At 42.3% G+C, this 17,799-nt stretch overlaps 1 protein-coding gene across 2 annotated transcripts in view; it reads right to left on the reverse strand.

Moving 5' to 3' along the window:
- The window catches only part of CDH13 (cadherin 13), a 515,166-nt gene extending 512,320 nt beyond the window's left edge, over positions 1 to 2,846 (reverse strand). For both annotated transcript variants that reach the window (XM_075101278.1, XM_075101277.1), the window contains exon 1: positions 2,488 to 2,846. In XM_075101278.1, the coding sequence (XP_074957379.1) occupies positions 2,488 to 2,532 (45 nt within the window). In that variant the 5' untranslated portion in view covers positions 2,533 to 2,846. The remainder of the gene's footprint in view (positions 1 to 2,487) is intronic.
- Positions 2,847 to 17,799: the final 14,953 nt, after the last annotated feature.

The raw sequence follows: 17,799 nt of genomic DNA on the forward strand, positions 1-17,799 counted from the left end.
AATGTGTTACAACCACTACACAGGCAGATGGCTGCATTTGTTCAATATGTTGTTTCTCACATTCTTCTGTTTACTTTTCCTGTCATATGAAAGTTGTGCATGTGGTGTGTCAAAGAGAAAAGCCAAACAGCATTTCAGTAATTCCCTTTCCCTCCCCTAGCACGCTATCCCCTTCAGTTCATACTTTAACCTGCCAATCCTCAACACCCTTATACCTGAAGACAGATTTATGTGTACTTCCTTATTAGAGTCTAATTCATTCCCTCTTAGACACAATCTATAAAGTAAACTTGAAGTTGTGTTAAATCACCAGGTAGAGACATTGCCAGATAAAGCCACATATGACAATGAAGAAGGTGGGGTGCAGTTTAAGCACTTAAATACAAAGCAATGCTAAAGTACCACGAGCTCAGCTCTGCGGTATACTCAAACCCATCTCAGCCCAGCAAGAGAAGAAACTTGTTGAAAGTTACTGTTAAAGTGCACAGTTGTTTTCAGAATGGGGTGTTCTGCACCTTGTCAGATTTTAAGTAGTTACTGATGTTAAAAAAGTGCCAGCTATGTGGTTTAGGAGGCCTTAGAAGTCTGTCCTCCTCCACCATATGCATACTGCTTTTCCTACAAGGGACTGCTAAAGAAAATCCAAACTCAAGCCGATTAATCCAGTAGTGTGCTAAAGATGATGGACAAAAAAGGACTGAAAACCCAGCGAAAGCCAAGACGACTGCAGTCCAGATGGCAGGTCTCAAGCCCAAGGTGAAGGAGCTCAGTAAACCCACAGGTTACCTTTACACTGCCTGTGCCCTCTCCCCCCAGCCCCTCTGCTCCCTGAGCATTGCCTCCCACTGGCAGCTTTGCCAGCCCAGCTTCAGGATCTCAGCCCCTCCCTTGACAACACCTCCTCCCCAGGAGCCCTTTGGGCACCCCCAGCCCGCCAGAGAGCCGGCCAGCCCTCCTCTGGAGCAGCAACTTGCCCACTCGCTGCAGCCAGCCTGAGCGGAGCTGGCAAGCTGCCCACCGGCCAGCCCCCCTGCACAGTTCTCAGCCTCCGCCCGAGCTCCGAGGGAGGCCCTGCAAGAAACTCTGCATATATCCCCAGAGTGTGCTGCTCTGGCTCCTCAAACTCATCCTTCACCAGAGCATTCAGGCACTGTACCTGCTGCCCAAAGCAGCAGCTTTCATTTGTTACACTCCCTGAAGGAGGACTGTTATCCTGAACCCACCCAAATGCCTATGTGCTTGCTCACACGAGTTCCCAGTCACCCAGTCTCCTACCGTCCCGTAACTCCAGCCACCCACGTTAAGGCTTTTACTCCTCCTCAGGGTAAGCTAGGACCCAAATATCCTAGCCCTGATCCACAGCATACATGCATTCAGTTCACCCTACTGCTCCCTACTTCCACACTCTTGATGTGTCTCCTCTCAGCAATAAAGCGCTCCCAACAGTGATCCCTCACCATTTTTCTCATCATTCTATTTTGAAAAAGCAGGCTAAATGCCTGCTAGAACCTGCAATTACACAAACACAAGTGCACAGACTCAGTGTCCTGAGCACTAGTTTGACGCTCCAAAACCTACAAACCCCCTAAGGGTTAACAAAAGCACTCAGTCGCAAGTCAAAAAGGAATTAACTTTTATCGCTACTCAGTGGGCACAATGCCGGTGCCACTGTCACCAAATGCAAGAGTTTACAGAGCTTCTAAGACAAAAGGAAGGATACATCTATTTAAGCTGGACAACAAAGGATTTTCAAACCTCCCCAGAGCTTTCAAAAAGTGAGCCCCGTAACAGCAGCAAGAGGAAAAGAGAGCAACCAGAAGGTATTGAGAAGTCAAAGCCCACCGAGTGCCTTCGCTTTGACAGACAGCGGCAGCAGGGCTTTAGCAGCTCCGTGTTTTAAGGCTGGGTGTTTTTTCCTCTGCTTTCTGGCAGAGGGGGATCTATTACGTTTAATAAGAGAAAGGCTACATAGCAAGTCACTAACAGAGTATTACACATCTATCAAGAGAGTACGGGTAAGGGAACCTTTTCCAAGGTCTTATTTTATTTTCCTCCATATTCCCCCACCTTTTTTAAAAAGAAAAGCAATAAATAACGTGAGCTGCTTGAAACAGCCTATAAGCCTACTACCCGGCAAAAGCCAGAGAGGAAAGAGGCAAATTAAAGTTGCAGCATTTGATATGACAGAAAATACTGCTGCTGCAGCTGCTGCCGAGACACTTGAAAGATTCCCCCCACCACCCTTCCTGAAGGGAAACAAAAAATGCTACATATCACACAGCAAATTTGTTGTAATTGTAAATCAAGGAACTACGAGATTCTACATTCCTAGCAACTGGCTTATAGCAGAGATCTTGCATCTTTCAACAGTAATTCAAGCAATGTATAATTACTCAGAAATCAGACCTGAATTACAAATACTTTCAAATCCAAACGCACAAGAGAAGGAATATTAAAGAAAACAAGGAAAAAATGCACATTTCTTACCTGGGACAGCAGAAAGGACAGAGTAAGTTGAGTTTTGTGCTGCATTTTGCCAGACTAGAAGGTACCAGAGGCTTTTTCATTCATGCACTCGGCTGCACTGAGCATATTTTCACTGTGAAACAGCCTTTGAGAAGAGACTCTGCCTTGAGAGCCAGCCAACTTCCCAAATAGATCAGCAGCATCATCACTAAAGCATTGGATAGAGTCTGATGACCAGAACCAATGGCTTTACAAGGATGATTTCTTCACAAAGCATCCCCATTTTGCATCACACATATTGGGCAAGCACCTCTCACAAACACAGCACCTTTAGAGAGCATTTTGCTTTGGTGTATTTGTGCGTTTAGTTTCAGTCTAACAAATCACGCCTTACAGATCTCAGTAGTATTTCCCCTTTTAGAGAATGGAATTGCACAGAGTGAAATAAGAGCAAACCTGAGTACCGCTGCAAAGAGATTCTCTTTATTAAAATGTTAATAAGGTATGCTTTATTTTCAATAAATCAAAAAAATGACCACTGCAGTTTTAGTTACTTTCAAGCCTTGGGAGAACACAGGGAAATTTTTCAGTGCAGCAGAAATACAGATTATATTTTGTGTTTTCCCCTCAATCTCACAAATCACAACGAAGACAGATCAATTCTAGCCTGCAGAAAAAAATCTATCATAAGGCAATAGATTTTATTAACTGCTCAGGTAATGGCAGAACTGGCTTTTGATTCAACGAACTTCAAATCTAGGACAAAGTTTCAAAGGTGCATGTCCTTCAATTACAAAAACTTTTCCTGTTTGAAAGAGGGGACCTGATGTTTCAGGAACCTGCTTTCTCCAGATGGGTTATGTTGCAACCCAGCAAGTAATACCAGGCAGATAGACCCAAGATTATGAACAAATTCCACCATCTGCATTTCCAGCTCCACCTCTTTTGCCACTCCCCATTATGACAAGAATCCAGTCCTTTTTTTGACTTATCTTCTTACAGTCACCAGGGTTATTTAGCAGTACCCTTCCCCCATTTTCAGTAGGGTCAAAAGCCTCCGCAGCTCTAGTGACTGATGCTTTTCCCTTGCTTGCTCATCCAGCAGAGGCAGCTGCCACCACTTTCTGCTCTGCCCCACCCCAGGTGGCTGCTGCACCCGTGGAAATGAGCAGACATGGGGAGGGAAAAGCAGGTAGGCAGATGGGAAGGGATATGCATTCAAAGGATCTGCCAACCACTTTATGTTCCTCAGCATCAACAGGAGCTTCCTGCTGTGAATAATGTTGTTTGATAGCTTCCCCAACTGCTGTTAGTCTACTGCTCACAGCTCCCTTTACTTACACACTAGACCAAAACTGAAAACACTGTCCTTCCAAGTCTAAGCCCTCGCATGCAGCAACACCTCTGCTCCAGTGCCTTCACCACGCAGGAGTATAAATTAATACTCAAGATGATAGATCAGAATTCAAACCAAACGCAGCAGGAACTACAAGTAGAAATTATAATGGTCTACACAACTGCAAAAGGCTCACCACACTTACACGTTAAAAAAAAAAGCATGTAAGTTACTTTCTTTTTCATCCTTTTTTTCAGGCAAAAAGTCAGCTTAGCAATGTAAAACTAATAATCTTAGAGCTCTTTATGATTAAAAATAAGGGAGTCACCCTCCTTCAGAGTCCCAGCTTTCCAAGTGTAAGACCCAGCCTCAAGAGAAGCACCTCAGAAGCTTATAAAGAAGGCTGTGGGGTTTTTATAGGGCATAGCCTGCATAAAGCAGCACCAGCAGTACCATGCTAGGCACAGCCTTTGTATGGAAACACCAGGATTTGGACCATCTCTTAAACCCCACAAATGGGCCAAAAAGCTGAGCGAGTTAACAGATCCACCAGAAGTAGATGGTGGCTGAAAGAAACAAAAGCATATCTGCATCCTGTTTCACAGAAAAGGGACTCATTTGAAGGAAGGGGAAAAAAAACCAAAACACAAAACAGGTCATGGGGTAGATGATTCACTCCAAGATAATGCTTGCAGTAACATGAAACTTGAGCCAATATGAGCAGTTAATTTCTGCACAAGACACAGCATGGCTATGGGGCCACCCCACAGAGGAAGCAGGGAAGGGAACAAGGAGTTTCAGGTCTTCCCTGTACCCCCACAGCCACTGGGCTGGCTGCCATGACCTCCTGCCTCACCACAGAGGGGCCGGACATCACAGCAAGGTCCTGCCCAGGCCTCCTACCCTTCACAGCCAAAAGCAACCACATACCACAGCCCTTGGCCTCCAGAAACAGCAACCAGTCTCTAATGACAACAACAACAAAAAAACATTGTTTAAAAAAAAAAAAACAACAAACAACAACCCCAAAAAACGAATTCACTAACCTTTTGCCTCCTGTCCTACACAGCCTGCCCCTCCTGCCTTAGTCTTTTGCTCACAGCTGCTCCTGTTTGTCCCCTGGAGGGGTAATTAACCACTCCTGGGTGGCAATTAACAGTTTCCAAGGTCTAACCCTTCACAGGCTGCTGCCACGCCCAGGCCCAGCGTAGCACACCAGTGTGAGGCAGCCATGTCCTTCCCCTGCGCTCACCCACGCAGGGCCTGGCCGCCTTTGGGAAATGGCCTTTTTCGCACTGCTCACATGAGGTAAAATCCAGTGCACAGCAGCCCTGAGGAGGAATAAACTGGGTTTAACTGGGACCTCCAGCAGCAGGAGGTGGGAAGCTGCTGCAAATCAACCCCTGAGGCCCAGGACAAGGGTTTGGCCCCTTGCAGGTGGGCTCCCAGCAGGGCTGTATCTTCTAGAGTCAGGAACAGAGTCTTCTCTGCTAATAAGATTATTAATGAAAAGCTGGCATGTCATTTATTAGAAATTAAGGGTTGGTTCTTCAGTCCTTCTCAGCCTTAGGTGACAGGAGAATGTTCATGCTCTATGAAACATCTCTGAGAAGCAGCCTAGGACGTAAGGTTCTATGTGATGGAGGATGGTTGTTCTCTAATCCTTCCCTTGAAGCAATTTTGTCACGGAGTGATGGCAACAGAAATAACACTTTCAGGTTTAGGGAATGGTCAGAGGAGATGCTGTAGGGTTCAGGCCTTCCCTTTTAAGGCAAGCTGTGCTTCTCTTACTTGCTACCTGGTGATGTAAAATGAGTAGTAAGTTTAAGCAATGACTGAGAGGGGTTTTGGTTTGTGAGCAAAGAAAGGTCCCACTGAGACCTTTTCTAGATCCAAGTCTATATTACCTGATAGTTGTAACATGCTCCACAGTCTTTAGATGTGAGATGCCATCATTTTTCACTTATAAGATCTTGAGCAACTTGACACCTCAGCTCACTCTCTCTCCATGATGTACTCTGGCAACAGAGGCCAATGCTGAGCTGAGGCTAATATGGTGAGTATTAATTCTCTGCAACATATAAGGTGTTGTCAGAGAAAGACCCATTAGCAGATGAGGGTGACTGCATGCTGCCAGAAATGCCTTTTGACCTTTGGAAGATTTGCCCTGACTTTTTTTTGTAAAAGCTGAGGATTATCTGCCTTGAATCTATCAGAAGAACAAGGGAAGTTTAATTTCATATTAAAGTGAATCACATAAGAAACCTGGATGCAAGAGAGGGACTAATTTCCCCTGCCATAGTACTGGCAATCTATATACTTCTGGCTGCTACACCACACTGCAGTTTCTGACTCCTTCAAGCTTGGAAGAAGGTTTTAGCACCCGGCAGCATCTGGGGGGTTGTGAGCTTGAGCGGTGTGTCTCTAGAACAGACAGGACGAAAAGGGCATACCCCCAATATGGCAGCATAATACAGTCCAAGACAACTCAATCCTTATCAGATCAGCATCTGCCCCTAAAGGACGGGTATAGCTGAATTTTTTTAGGGCAGATGGGCCAAGTATGTCGTGGAATAGAAATTCAGTCAAGCAAACTAATTCAAAGAGTAAGTTTAGCTGCAGCTTATTTGACATTACCCTTGTTATCAGGAGAAAACATGCTAGTTAGGGATTTCTGAAATCCTACTGGGTTCATTCCAAGAATGGCCAGAGAACAGCAGAAACCAAGCTTGACCTGCTGTGTCTGTCAGGTTTGGCATGTCACCCTCCTGCTACGCCTGCAGAGGAGCCACCACCACTTCTTGAGGATAAGAAGTTGTAGTAAACGTACCTCGCTAGAGCTGGAATCCATAGCAGGAGTGAAATCCCATTTTCCTGCCTGAGGTTTTCCAGCAGGGAAAAATGAAGCAACTGGCTGCAGTAATGTGATTTAGGTGGGGGTTTTTTTTGTTTGGATTTTTTTGTTTGGGTGGTTTTTGTTTGGTTTTTTTTTGACGATGGAGATTCAGAAGACTGCAATAGAGTTGATTTAGTGAAGAGTTAAGGAATGTGTTTCCAGGCACTCTGGTTTTCTGCTTGGCAGTTCTGCCAAAATAGGTTTCAGTTAGGATTCTCAGTCTTAGTGCAGCTGAATTTTCTTTAAGAAAGGTTCACAAAAACACCAAGAGTTTTTCAGTGCAAAAGAGAGCACACAGCTTTTCATTATGTACCCAACCCAGTGCCTCTGTAATACCTCAAATTCCTACTAGTATTACTTACACTAGGGGCTCAGTGGCAACAGAAAGTTTGGCATTAGTGCAGATTTGTCTAAAACCTGTGGGACTGCTGAATGCTGTGTCTACTGTTTCTCTACATCCCAGCCCAAGCTCTAGGACAGTAAATGGGTTTTTTTCTCTTACTTGCTAACAGGCAAGCCACAGGCAACTAGAACAAACTGGTACTTCAGTGAAAAGAAATAGGGTGTGTTTCATTATCAGAGGAGAACAAAAAACAGTGAGTCAAACAGGATCTTGCATTTTAGAAAAACCCTTAAGAGACCATCACACTCTTTTCTCTCCAAATAATAATACCTGTTATCATGACCACAGGAGCCATTTCTTCAATTCTTAAGGCAAAAAAAAACCCCTATTGCTTTATGGTTTTGCATCCCTGAGACCTTTAAGCATAAATAAAATATATGTTCAACTTCTAAAACTGAGTTATTGTAATGCATTCGAGAGTGACAATTTGCAATGCTGTACATCTAATCTTCTAATTCTTACTTCAGCCAGAAGCATGCTGTTCCTTAATTCACCCTTCATCTAAACTAAGCTGGGGAAGGCGTGAGAAGAGCCTTAGGTATGTGGTGGGTGGGGTGCTCCACAGCATCTGCTTCACGGAAATGAGTGTGTTTCCATCCCCTTCTCCCAGTGGGCCCTTGTGTGGAAAGAGCTCCTGCTCCTCAGCTGACCTCCAGTATGTAACTCTGTTATCTGGAGTGGTGGCACTGTTATGGGCTTGTGCCTAACAGCTGAATCATAGCAACGGTGCTTGCACTGTGAACTTGTCCTGACTGTGAAGCTCACAGGCACTTTGCTTTAGCATTAGTCTGCAGTAATTCAATCACTTGCAATGCTATACCTGTACCCATGGGTAAGGAGTGGAATTCTGGCCCTCTATTTACCCACTTTTCAGTAATACAAAGTTACCTCACACACATTAGTAATTTGTCTTCCCTAAAGAATAGGGATGTAGCAAAATATTCCTGTAATGTTACCGAAGGAAAACTGATGCACAGGGCACAAAGGGACCCGATTAAGATCATAAAGGTGGTCAAACACAGAGCTCAAAATTGGACTGCTTACTAAATGCCTTAGCTGCTGGCCCTTCTGTCCATTGAAAGAACCTGTCGGCCTTCCTGGGGAACCTGGGAGCTTCCTCTGTCATTGTGCAAAACAAAAGCTGAGGCACAGTTTAATTTAAAAAAATTGACTGGGCTCTGGGCTACCTGCTTCCGCTCCCCACATGAGCCTCTCCCTCCTAGTTTTAACACCACTACTCCTTTGCCCTCCCCTCATGCATATGATTTTATCTGGCCTAAATACAGGTGTTCTGGAAGAAATTACAGCTCCGTTGCAGCAGAATATGATGCATGGTAGCTCATTAGTGGTTTGCCCATATTAAGTGAATGACTCTTTGTTTCCCTTCTGACCTCACCTATTGTCTAGAAAATGAATGGATCTAGGAGTGAGAAATTTTGGCAATGGCATCTGTATTTTCCAAGGCACTATTATACTGAATTCTGCCCAGAAATACAAATCAGAATAATTAACCAAATAAATGCACAAAAGAGCTTATCATACCCTATTTTGGTATCAACTATACAAAGTCAAAGCCATTATTTAAAAATTCAGTGTGCAAATTTATTAGAAAAATTACTTTCTTATAAATTCCTCCACAGGAAACAGGAGAAAAAGCAAGTTATCACTGTCAGAGGTTCTTCTAAGACATAACCAAACTCAAGATATTCATCATGAGTTATGGGAAAGTTAATACTGCAGGAATAAATTAACCACAGAATTGTAATGGCTTTATTGTGTGACAGTTTCTAAAGCCCAACCAAATATCAGCTAGGAAATTCAAATGTGAGAGATATGCTCTTAATTCCCACAGTTATGGATTTTTTTTTAAAATCCCTTCTTATGATATAAGGGTCATTTAAAATATTCTACCATGAATATACAGCTTACTTATGGGTAGCACATTTCACCATTCTTACCCAGTCAGAAGCCAGCTTAATCTTCCATCTTTTCACAGAGAAACAGCAGATGCATAAGTACATTTTAGGGGGAATAAAATAGTTGAGAGGGGGAGAATGCGTTAGTCTTTGAATATCTCTGTGCACAGGACTTCAGCTGACACATAGACCCAGAGCTGTTAAACCCCCTGACTTTGGGCATAGCCGCTTACGCTGTCTGTGTTAAGAGAGTGGTGCACTGCTCCGTTTTGTGTTATTTTCAGCTACTATGTTTGCACTGGCCAGCCCAGCTTTGTATTTCACATACCGTTATCATAAAGACATGGTTGCAAAGCCCCTCCATCGGAATCACAATTTGTATCTGCCCTGGGCATGGCAGCAATCGAACAGTCTTGGGTTAAAAATGGGGTCAGATACTAGGAGGTTGTGTCCTAACAGCTGCTCCAGCAGGAAAACATATTTATCGGAAGAGAGATCTGAGCAAAAACTCCTCTTATAAAATGAAAAGTCACATTTATGACCTGACCTGGAGGAAGAGGCTGGGCAGCCTGAGCTCTGTAACAGGGACAAGCTTACGATGAGCTAAGGGGTATCCTTGTCCCACTGAACTCAAAACGCCATAGATTTCAGCTGCATCAAGGTTTCACCCTCCATCCTTAAGCTCTTTCTTCCCCATTTATATTCACAACCTTTTCTCTATGCAACTGTCATGGCTTTTAGGCAGATAAATATCTTACATGCTTCTCAAGGGTGTCATACGCTATTTAGTATTTTCCCTCTGGTATCAGCACCTGTTAAGCGTGGAAATAAAGTGATTAGTCTTACATGTTTGGCTCCAAAAATTGATTTTAGGATACATCTCCTTATCATTGGCAGATTTGCCAACTCAAAATAATGATACCCTCTTCCATGATAAATTTTCTTAGTCTTGAAAAGTAGGAATTACATTGGGAAATTTTCTGGATTTCCCTTTCTCATGGAATTTTCTATACCTATCAAATCATTTGTGACGAAGCTGTCTGATGTTATGTAGCCTTAAAGGTGATTGGTCTCTGCAGATCCAGGCATGACTTAAGAAAAAAAAAGTCCTCGTGGTACAAGGGAAAAAAATTAACATTTGAAAAGTGAATATCCTTTAACTAACCAAAAAGCTGCTTTGTTTGGGTTGTTAAGTCTGAAAATAACCTGGTACTTTGATCAACCTAAACAGGCCTGCTGATCAGGTTGGATAAAAAGTAGCACTATACTACTCTGCAATTAATTCAGACCTAAGCTAGTGGCATCTCAAAGAGCAGCTAAAACCAGCTATGTTCAGTTTTAATAGGTCACTAATTACTTTCAAATTAGCTTAGTATTCCATTGCAACAATGTATGCAAGTATTTCTAGAGACAATTATTAGTTAGCATATTGTAATGATTCTCAGAAATGTATGTCCATACGGAGCTCAATCCAAACCATGGGATCCTTTCTGCCCTCCTCCATCCAGAAGGTGCATTGTGCCTGACAGATCTTCAAGTTTCAGCTCCTTAAGGAGGAATACCTCTCAAACAAACTACTCTGTATACACCAAAAACATCTGATTCTTACACTGCTTCTTTACACGCCTTTGAAATATTGTATATTATGCATGAATTCTTCGTTCATCATGTATCTTGAGATCTCTTTGTATTTCGTTGTTTGTCTTCAATTTTGCATCCTTCTTATGTAAAATTCATTAAGCCTTTGTAAATATGAGGAAAAAACCTGTTCTTTTGCTTTCTCCCTTGGGATTCCAGAAGGTTACCTTGCCTCATGCTCGGCCGTAATCTCTCTCTTGGGCTTAGTTTTTAATGCATGCAGTACTCCAAGAGAGAGGTAGTCTAGGGTGTTTTACTAGGCTCAGCCTCGAAGTGAAACGATTTCTTTTGAATGGATGGAATTGGATCCTCTAGCACTAGAACAAAATATTCTCTTATTATCTTGCCTTGGCCAGGTTGTGACCACAATAGTGCCAGCTTTTTGCTGAGTGGGCCTCTCAGAGGAGGTTAAAAAAGATTGCAGTGGGTCATTCTGGGACTCTGAGGCATCACATAGCTCCTTTACTGAGGTCCCTTGTCAGGTGCTCATGTGATAGAGTGTGGGTTGGAAATTTGCTTTCGTTGATGCAGGAAGAAAGCACTTAACTTGGAGGAATGGAATGCTGTAAGAAAGACCCGCATCTGGGTATTTAATTCCCTATTTTTTCCTATGTTTTAAATCAAAATAGGACTTTGGTAAATCTAAGAAATCCTGCTGGCCATGCTTGATAGAAACTAGCGCTGCATATTCTCGTGCATGCCATACAGCCAGTATCAGCAGGTCGTCGGTCTCCTGGGAGCTGCAATCAACTGACATATATTAGAGCAGCTTTGGGCATGTTCTACTTTAAACTGAACCCAGCACAGATAAGCCAGTAGATCAAAGAAGCCACAGTCAGCTTCACAATACCTTTTTTCCTACGCTGCGGTTAACAACATCAGATCAGGAAATCCCCTGAGCTGCAAATAGTTGGAAGCTGGAAAAGCACTCAGGGGAAAGATCATATGAGAGCAGCTTGCTCCTGCTCTTTCTTGGGCATCTGTTTATAGCCATTGTTGATGCTGGTCCCCTCTGAGTCAAAAGTGTAAATGCATTCCTAAAAAACTTTAAAAGAATGCCTGAGAAGGTGAGGGAGCATGGCAAAAGGAAGGGATATTGGTCGGAGATGTTGATGTAGTGGTACCTGTACAGCAGTGATGATGGTGGTAGACATTGTTGTCTCAGATAAGAAGACCGGATCAGCTCTTGTAGGCAGCAGTCCCACCCCATGGGAAAGCAGGAGATGGGTAGGCTGACCCTTCCCACTCTGCTGGTAGTCATCATTCTGCTCTTTTCCTTTTTTGTTTAATCAGAGGAAAGGGTCCTTTTGTCCTTTCCCATCAGTGCAGCTAACACAGGCAGCTTGCTGCACAGGGGGAAATGAAAGGATGTCCACAGCCGCAGGGCAGGGACCGTGCCTTGCCAACAGAAAGCCATGCTCCTGTCAGGATGCTGTTAGCCCGGGTAGTGCAGGTGAAATGGATGGAGCCAGTACAGCTGTTCTTGTGTTAGGTACTGTTATGTTCCTTCGTAATGAAAAAAACACCAAGAAATAATAATTATTCTGCAGTACTAGAACTATTCTATAGAGATAGAGGTATTTTCTAAGAAGCAATTTCTTTCCTCATTTAGAGAATAAAAGAAATATTTTTTGATAGCAGTTTAAATCTGGTGAAACCAAAACCATTTTCTGAGAGATTCCTCACAGTGATCAATATCTGGTTCCAAAAAATGGCCAACATGAGCTCCTAAGACCCATGTACCACATCCTGTGTAGCAAGACTGCCCAGCTTCAGCCCTAGGGAAAGCAGCTTCCATTTACCACAGTTTGGGGATGCAGCAAAGGTATTAAGATGCTGAGAGGTGCCAGTTTTCCACTTTTCAGCAGGTCTCAAAAAGATTGAACAATATCGAGGCAACAAGAGCTCTTATTAGGAGGATCAGGTGAAAATGTCTTGAGTACACATCCTGGAGTGGCCTGGGTGGGTGGCACGGCATCGGGACAGTCCCTGGGTCTCTTCCTGAGGTCTAAACTACTTTGGGAGCAAAGGGGGTGAGCTGTTTGTTAAGTCTGCCCCACCCTTCCTGGGAGCCCAGCACATGCAAGATGCTGCAAGGAGGACATTTCATAATAAAGCATATAGCTTAAGGTATTGGCTTCATGCCTGAAACCCAGTCTACTCAAGAGAGATGCTAAGGTTTTGTGCCATGGCAAAGGAGAAATTGTTTTTTCAAGCTTTTTGCATCTTTTTATATCTTATTTGTATTTCTTCCCTTTAAGTAAAGAGGGATTAAAATAAAACTCCAGACCAGAATGTACAAACTAAAATACTGCTTTATTTTTGGAGGGGAGATTGTGGGAATGCTGACTCAGCTATTAGAATCAGCTCTTCCCTGATTTCCCTCGCTTTGAGACCAGAATTTAAGTAGTTAAGAGACACTGAAATGAAGCTCACAGATGAGTTTGTTAGCCAGTCGGTAGGAGGTGCACCTGGGAGAAGAAAGGCCTTTCAATGGAAACAATTAAGGTAATTAACTCTTTCAGTCTATTGAACCCCGAAAGCCAGAGATATAAAGTAATAGCAATCAAATGTTATTAAACATGCCAAGTGTCTTAACACATAATCATATACAATCAAGCTCCAATAATAAGGAATAAAATTTACTTATGATTAGATCCAAGTCAAAACAGTCAAAACAGATGCAAAAGGAGCTAGTACACTCAGCAGAAAAAATCCTCAGGATATCCACTTATGTCAAGATCTAATGGAGTCTACTAAATAAGTTGACTAAAAAGTGCTAAACGCTGGTCTCCGAAGTAAGCAATCAGATTGTACACTCTTTGGGAAATGTCATTGTATATCTATATAACACCATTTCAAAGGATGCAGTTACAATGTTTCCAGGGTGCCATCAGCCTTAAGGTAGAAAACAATAGTTGTTGAAGAACTTCCTGAAAAACAGCTTTTAAGCCTGGAAAGCTGAGAAGAGATAGTTTTAATCATAGACCAAGTTAAGAAGGGAGAAAATAGAGAAACAGAATTCCAATGTAGACAGAATGCTCTTTCAACATTTAAAAACAGTTGCAAAGAATAGCTGCAGACAATGTTTGAGCTTTATACTTTATTCAAAAGATGTCAGCACATAAATTAGAAGCCCTATTCTACCATGGCAGGATATTGGATCACTAATACAGAAAAAGTAAATACTAGTAATATTTTCTGCCTAATAAACAGGAGTGAATAGAGGGGCACTCGTTGATCAGTAACTTTCAAGCAGCTTTAGATCGACATCTTTGTGCAGGTATGCATCCAGCTAACGTGGGAGTTGATCCAAGGTCTTTTGCAGCTTTGAGCTGAAGTGGAAAAGAGAAAGCTATATATTGGCCAAGTCTGTAGTGAAAGTAGAACTGAACTCAGGCTCCTTAGAGCCTGTTTTTCCAACCAGTTAAAAAAAGAAGTATAATTTCTCCCTACAAACTCTACCTCACTGTGAGCTCTTCTGCACAGTGTCATTACTTGGGTGATGATGCAAAAACAGAAGAAAAATATGTAATATTTAAACCACAACATTCAGTTCTGAGCTAATATTGCTGGTGTATTGGACAGATTTAAGATACTGGGGTTCGGGGAGCCAATTTTCCAATGGAGTATTGGAGTAAGCTGCCAACCCTGTGTGACCTGATGTGACAGTGTCCAGAACCGCCTCCCCCTTCAGCCATCTCTCCCCAGCATAAACCAAACCTGCAGCAGAAAGCAAACTAGCTTCTGACTGCCTGCTGCTGCTTTTATGCAAAACACTTGCAGACTGTAAGCCTCATAGACAAAACTGACTTGTACACTGAGGAAAAAGCCCTGGAGGTCTAACTGTGTCTGCTGGTGACACTTGCCCTAACTGGAAACTGCATTTCTATTGATTAACCACAGAGGACTAAGGAGGCAGAGTGCTAATACATCCTGAGGGCATTGATTAAAGAAATCGGTGCTGTCACATATTTGTGCCAGATTTTGTTTCTTGGCATACCTCTTATTTTACGGTTCTGTGGTTATGCAAAAGCCTGGTGAGACGTTGCTGCTTCAAACACCCACTGCAGAACACAAATTTTGCCTGAGATCATGTGGTTTCATGGGGTTTAGCAGCAGTGAGTTCAGTCAAGCTTAGCTCCTTCCTCTTCCCCTTTGTAGGGAATTTATCCCAAACCATTTCTTCCACGCCAAGAAATACATTAACCTTAGTCAGCAAGTAAGATGCTGCCAGAGACGACAGGTTGCCTCGTTCCTTACTCTTTGCTACGAAACAAGCAGCATGAAAATACATTTAGGCTGATACATTTTTCAGGCCTTTTACAATATGTACGCAGCTGCTTCAGTTGACAGAACTATCCAAGTATTATAAAGCATCTAAACATTGCATCTTTATCTCTATCCTGGACTAGCAGGCAAAAATATTTTTATTCCCCACCAGAGAACTCGAGCAGGTGCCATTTGTCTACAGTTATATCTTCTACAGAAGTTCTTTCTTACTTTCTGAATTTGCTTTAGGCAATTCATAACTTCGGCATAAATGGTCGATTCATGGCATTGACCATTACTCGTGTGAGTAATGCAGACAACCTGGTTTTACAGAATATTTTGTTTCCTTTTACACAGAAACTAAAGGGGCTCATGGATTTCATACCTATGAACATAATTCTTCATCAGGGAAGTTTGGGCAAGAGACAAGATTTACTATTGATTTTGGTAGGAACTGCACCACAGCTGATGCTTTGCATTTTGTGACAGGAGATTCCCTTGATATCTAGAAGAACAGAACCAAACAGACAATGTACAATAGCACCATCTGGTGACTCCCAATAATCTTACTGTTGCCCCCAATTCCCAAAGACAGGATCCATTACAAAAAGAAAGAAAAATAAGAATGTACGTGTTTGTAAAAAGGAGCAGGATTCAGTAAGAAATTATTTTAATTTAAAGAGCCAGTCATCTCCATGTGTGTGCAATTTTCATATTGCATGAAGTGGTAACAGCAAAGGAGATAGTTCATAAAGGATTTGGGGAGTCTATTTTTAGTTAAATACTGTGTGATTTTCCATTGCTATTCTAGCAGATTCCAACATTTAATACAATATTCAAAAATCAACTCAAGCCCCCAGAAAAACATACTTGGCTAGTATTTAATAACCAAGTGTTCTGCACCTATGCAATTCAAATTAATTGGATCATGTTTGTGCTTTCAGTGAAATTTATTTGGGCTGGAGATTGTTTCCTGTAGATGAATGTGCAGCCTCTGGGTGGAAGGGGCAGATCTGGGAACACTGTTTGTGGGGTCTCTGGGAGACAATGATGCAATCAGAAATACTGGTGAAATAATTACAGAACTACTTCCTTCTGAGCATCACCAGGAAAGATATCCTTAATTGGTTTAATAAGCCTTATTTTCTTGCTGTCCTAGCCCAATCTATGCGCTGAATTTTGTAAACACTGCATTAACCAAACCCCAGTTTTTTGCTGTGAATGGAGGCTGCATGCGATTAGAGACAACATCTAGGCAATCAGTTGATGCTTGGGTGACAGTCTATATTCTGAAACAGGAAAGGCTGAAAGGTTTTCTGTAGAGCACAGGAGATCCATGAAAAAGTCAAGGAGCTTCTTTGCCTAGTTACATGGTCGGTTATCATTTAAAGAAGAGGTGCGGGACAAATATTGAAGAAAAAGGTTCAACTTGCTGTGACTGCAGCTGTGTTTATCTTTTTCTAACAAAAATCTGGAATAGTTGAGCACAATAAAGATTTCTGCAGAGCTAAAGCCAAAGGAGAAGGCTTAGGAATTTAAGCAGCAGTCCTGGAGCTGATGAGAAGTCACTGGAGAGTGAAGCCAGTAATTACAGGGTCATTGTATGTCTCATGGGTCCGAATGATACCCTTAATGCATTTTTCTGCTGCACATGGATCCTGAAAGATTTTCATTTCTCCATTCAAGTCAGCTTGGACTTGAGTTTGGCGCTGTGCCGTGAGTTCTTCACTGACAGCACTGCATGATTTTACCTTGGCTAGAAACAGTCCCTTCAGGTGCCCTTTTCTGTCTTCAGTCTTGTTGAAGGATAAATATGAAGGGACAATCTTGCTGCAGAAGATTTTCCATTTAGGTATGTCTGAAAACTGTAAAGAAACCATTCTGAGCTGTCTTCTGTAGTTAAGAATAAATTATTGTCCTTTTGATTTATTATATATGTACCTGGTGTTGCAATGACCTGCAGCCTGCAGGAGCTGAGACTTTTGCTATAACATAACATGCACCACTTTTATTTATTCATGAAGAGTGAACAATCTGCTCTTCTACTATATGTAAATGTACAGTTTTTTAATGAGGATGTAAATTGGAAATGTCCAGAGTGTGGGTTGGGAAACATGACTGAATACCAAACATTTTTCCAAATCAAAATAAATAGGAACTAATAACCCTTGTTGTGCTTGTCAGCTGTAGCCAAGTTAATGATATGATGATAAAAATAAACAAGCTGTTTCACAAATTGGCCATAGCACACTATGGAACTTATAATGCTCCACTTGTGATTGGCCTCTCCTGCTGATTTTTCCATTTCTTGGGCAACAGAGCTTCTTCCATGTTGTTTGCCACCTGAAATACGAATTCCAGAGACTGACTGTGGCTTAGCATGCTCTGTACAACTGATGGATGTGTGTGTATGTGTGAAAGAAGCTTTGCACATCATTACATCCTCTGAGGGTTTGAGCCATCCAAATCTTTTGGGCTGTGCCAGTTCCCTCTTTTGCAGAGAAAGGCAGAGAGAAAATGCTTGTGCAGATGGAGAAGATTTCTTCAAGGAAACAGAACTTTGTTTTTGTTCCGTAATGTCATCCTCTGGTGAGCTCTTGACTTCTTGTCTGGGATCCATGAAACATCATTTTGAATACAGAAAGCCATTTCAGGATGATTTATTGCATCAAAACAATCGGCACAAGCAGAGGAATATATTCTGGTTACCACTTTTTTCTCGTCCCATGTGTGCTCCTATCCCTCATGTTCCTTTGCTAAATACACAGGGGAAAAAGTACGTAGGTGTAAATATGTATTATTTATTTGTTAAGCTGAGAGTGAGGTCTGGCACATAGATGATTTGCAGCATTTCCCACACCTTACTATAGAG

The sequence above is a fragment of the Phalacrocorax aristotelis genome, chromosome 8 (assembly GCF_949628215.1).
Source record: "Phalacrocorax aristotelis chromosome 8, bGulAri2.1, whole genome shotgun sequence".
Taxonomy (NCBI): Eukaryota; Metazoa; Chordata; class Aves; order Suliformes; family Phalacrocoracidae; genus Phalacrocorax; species Phalacrocorax aristotelis.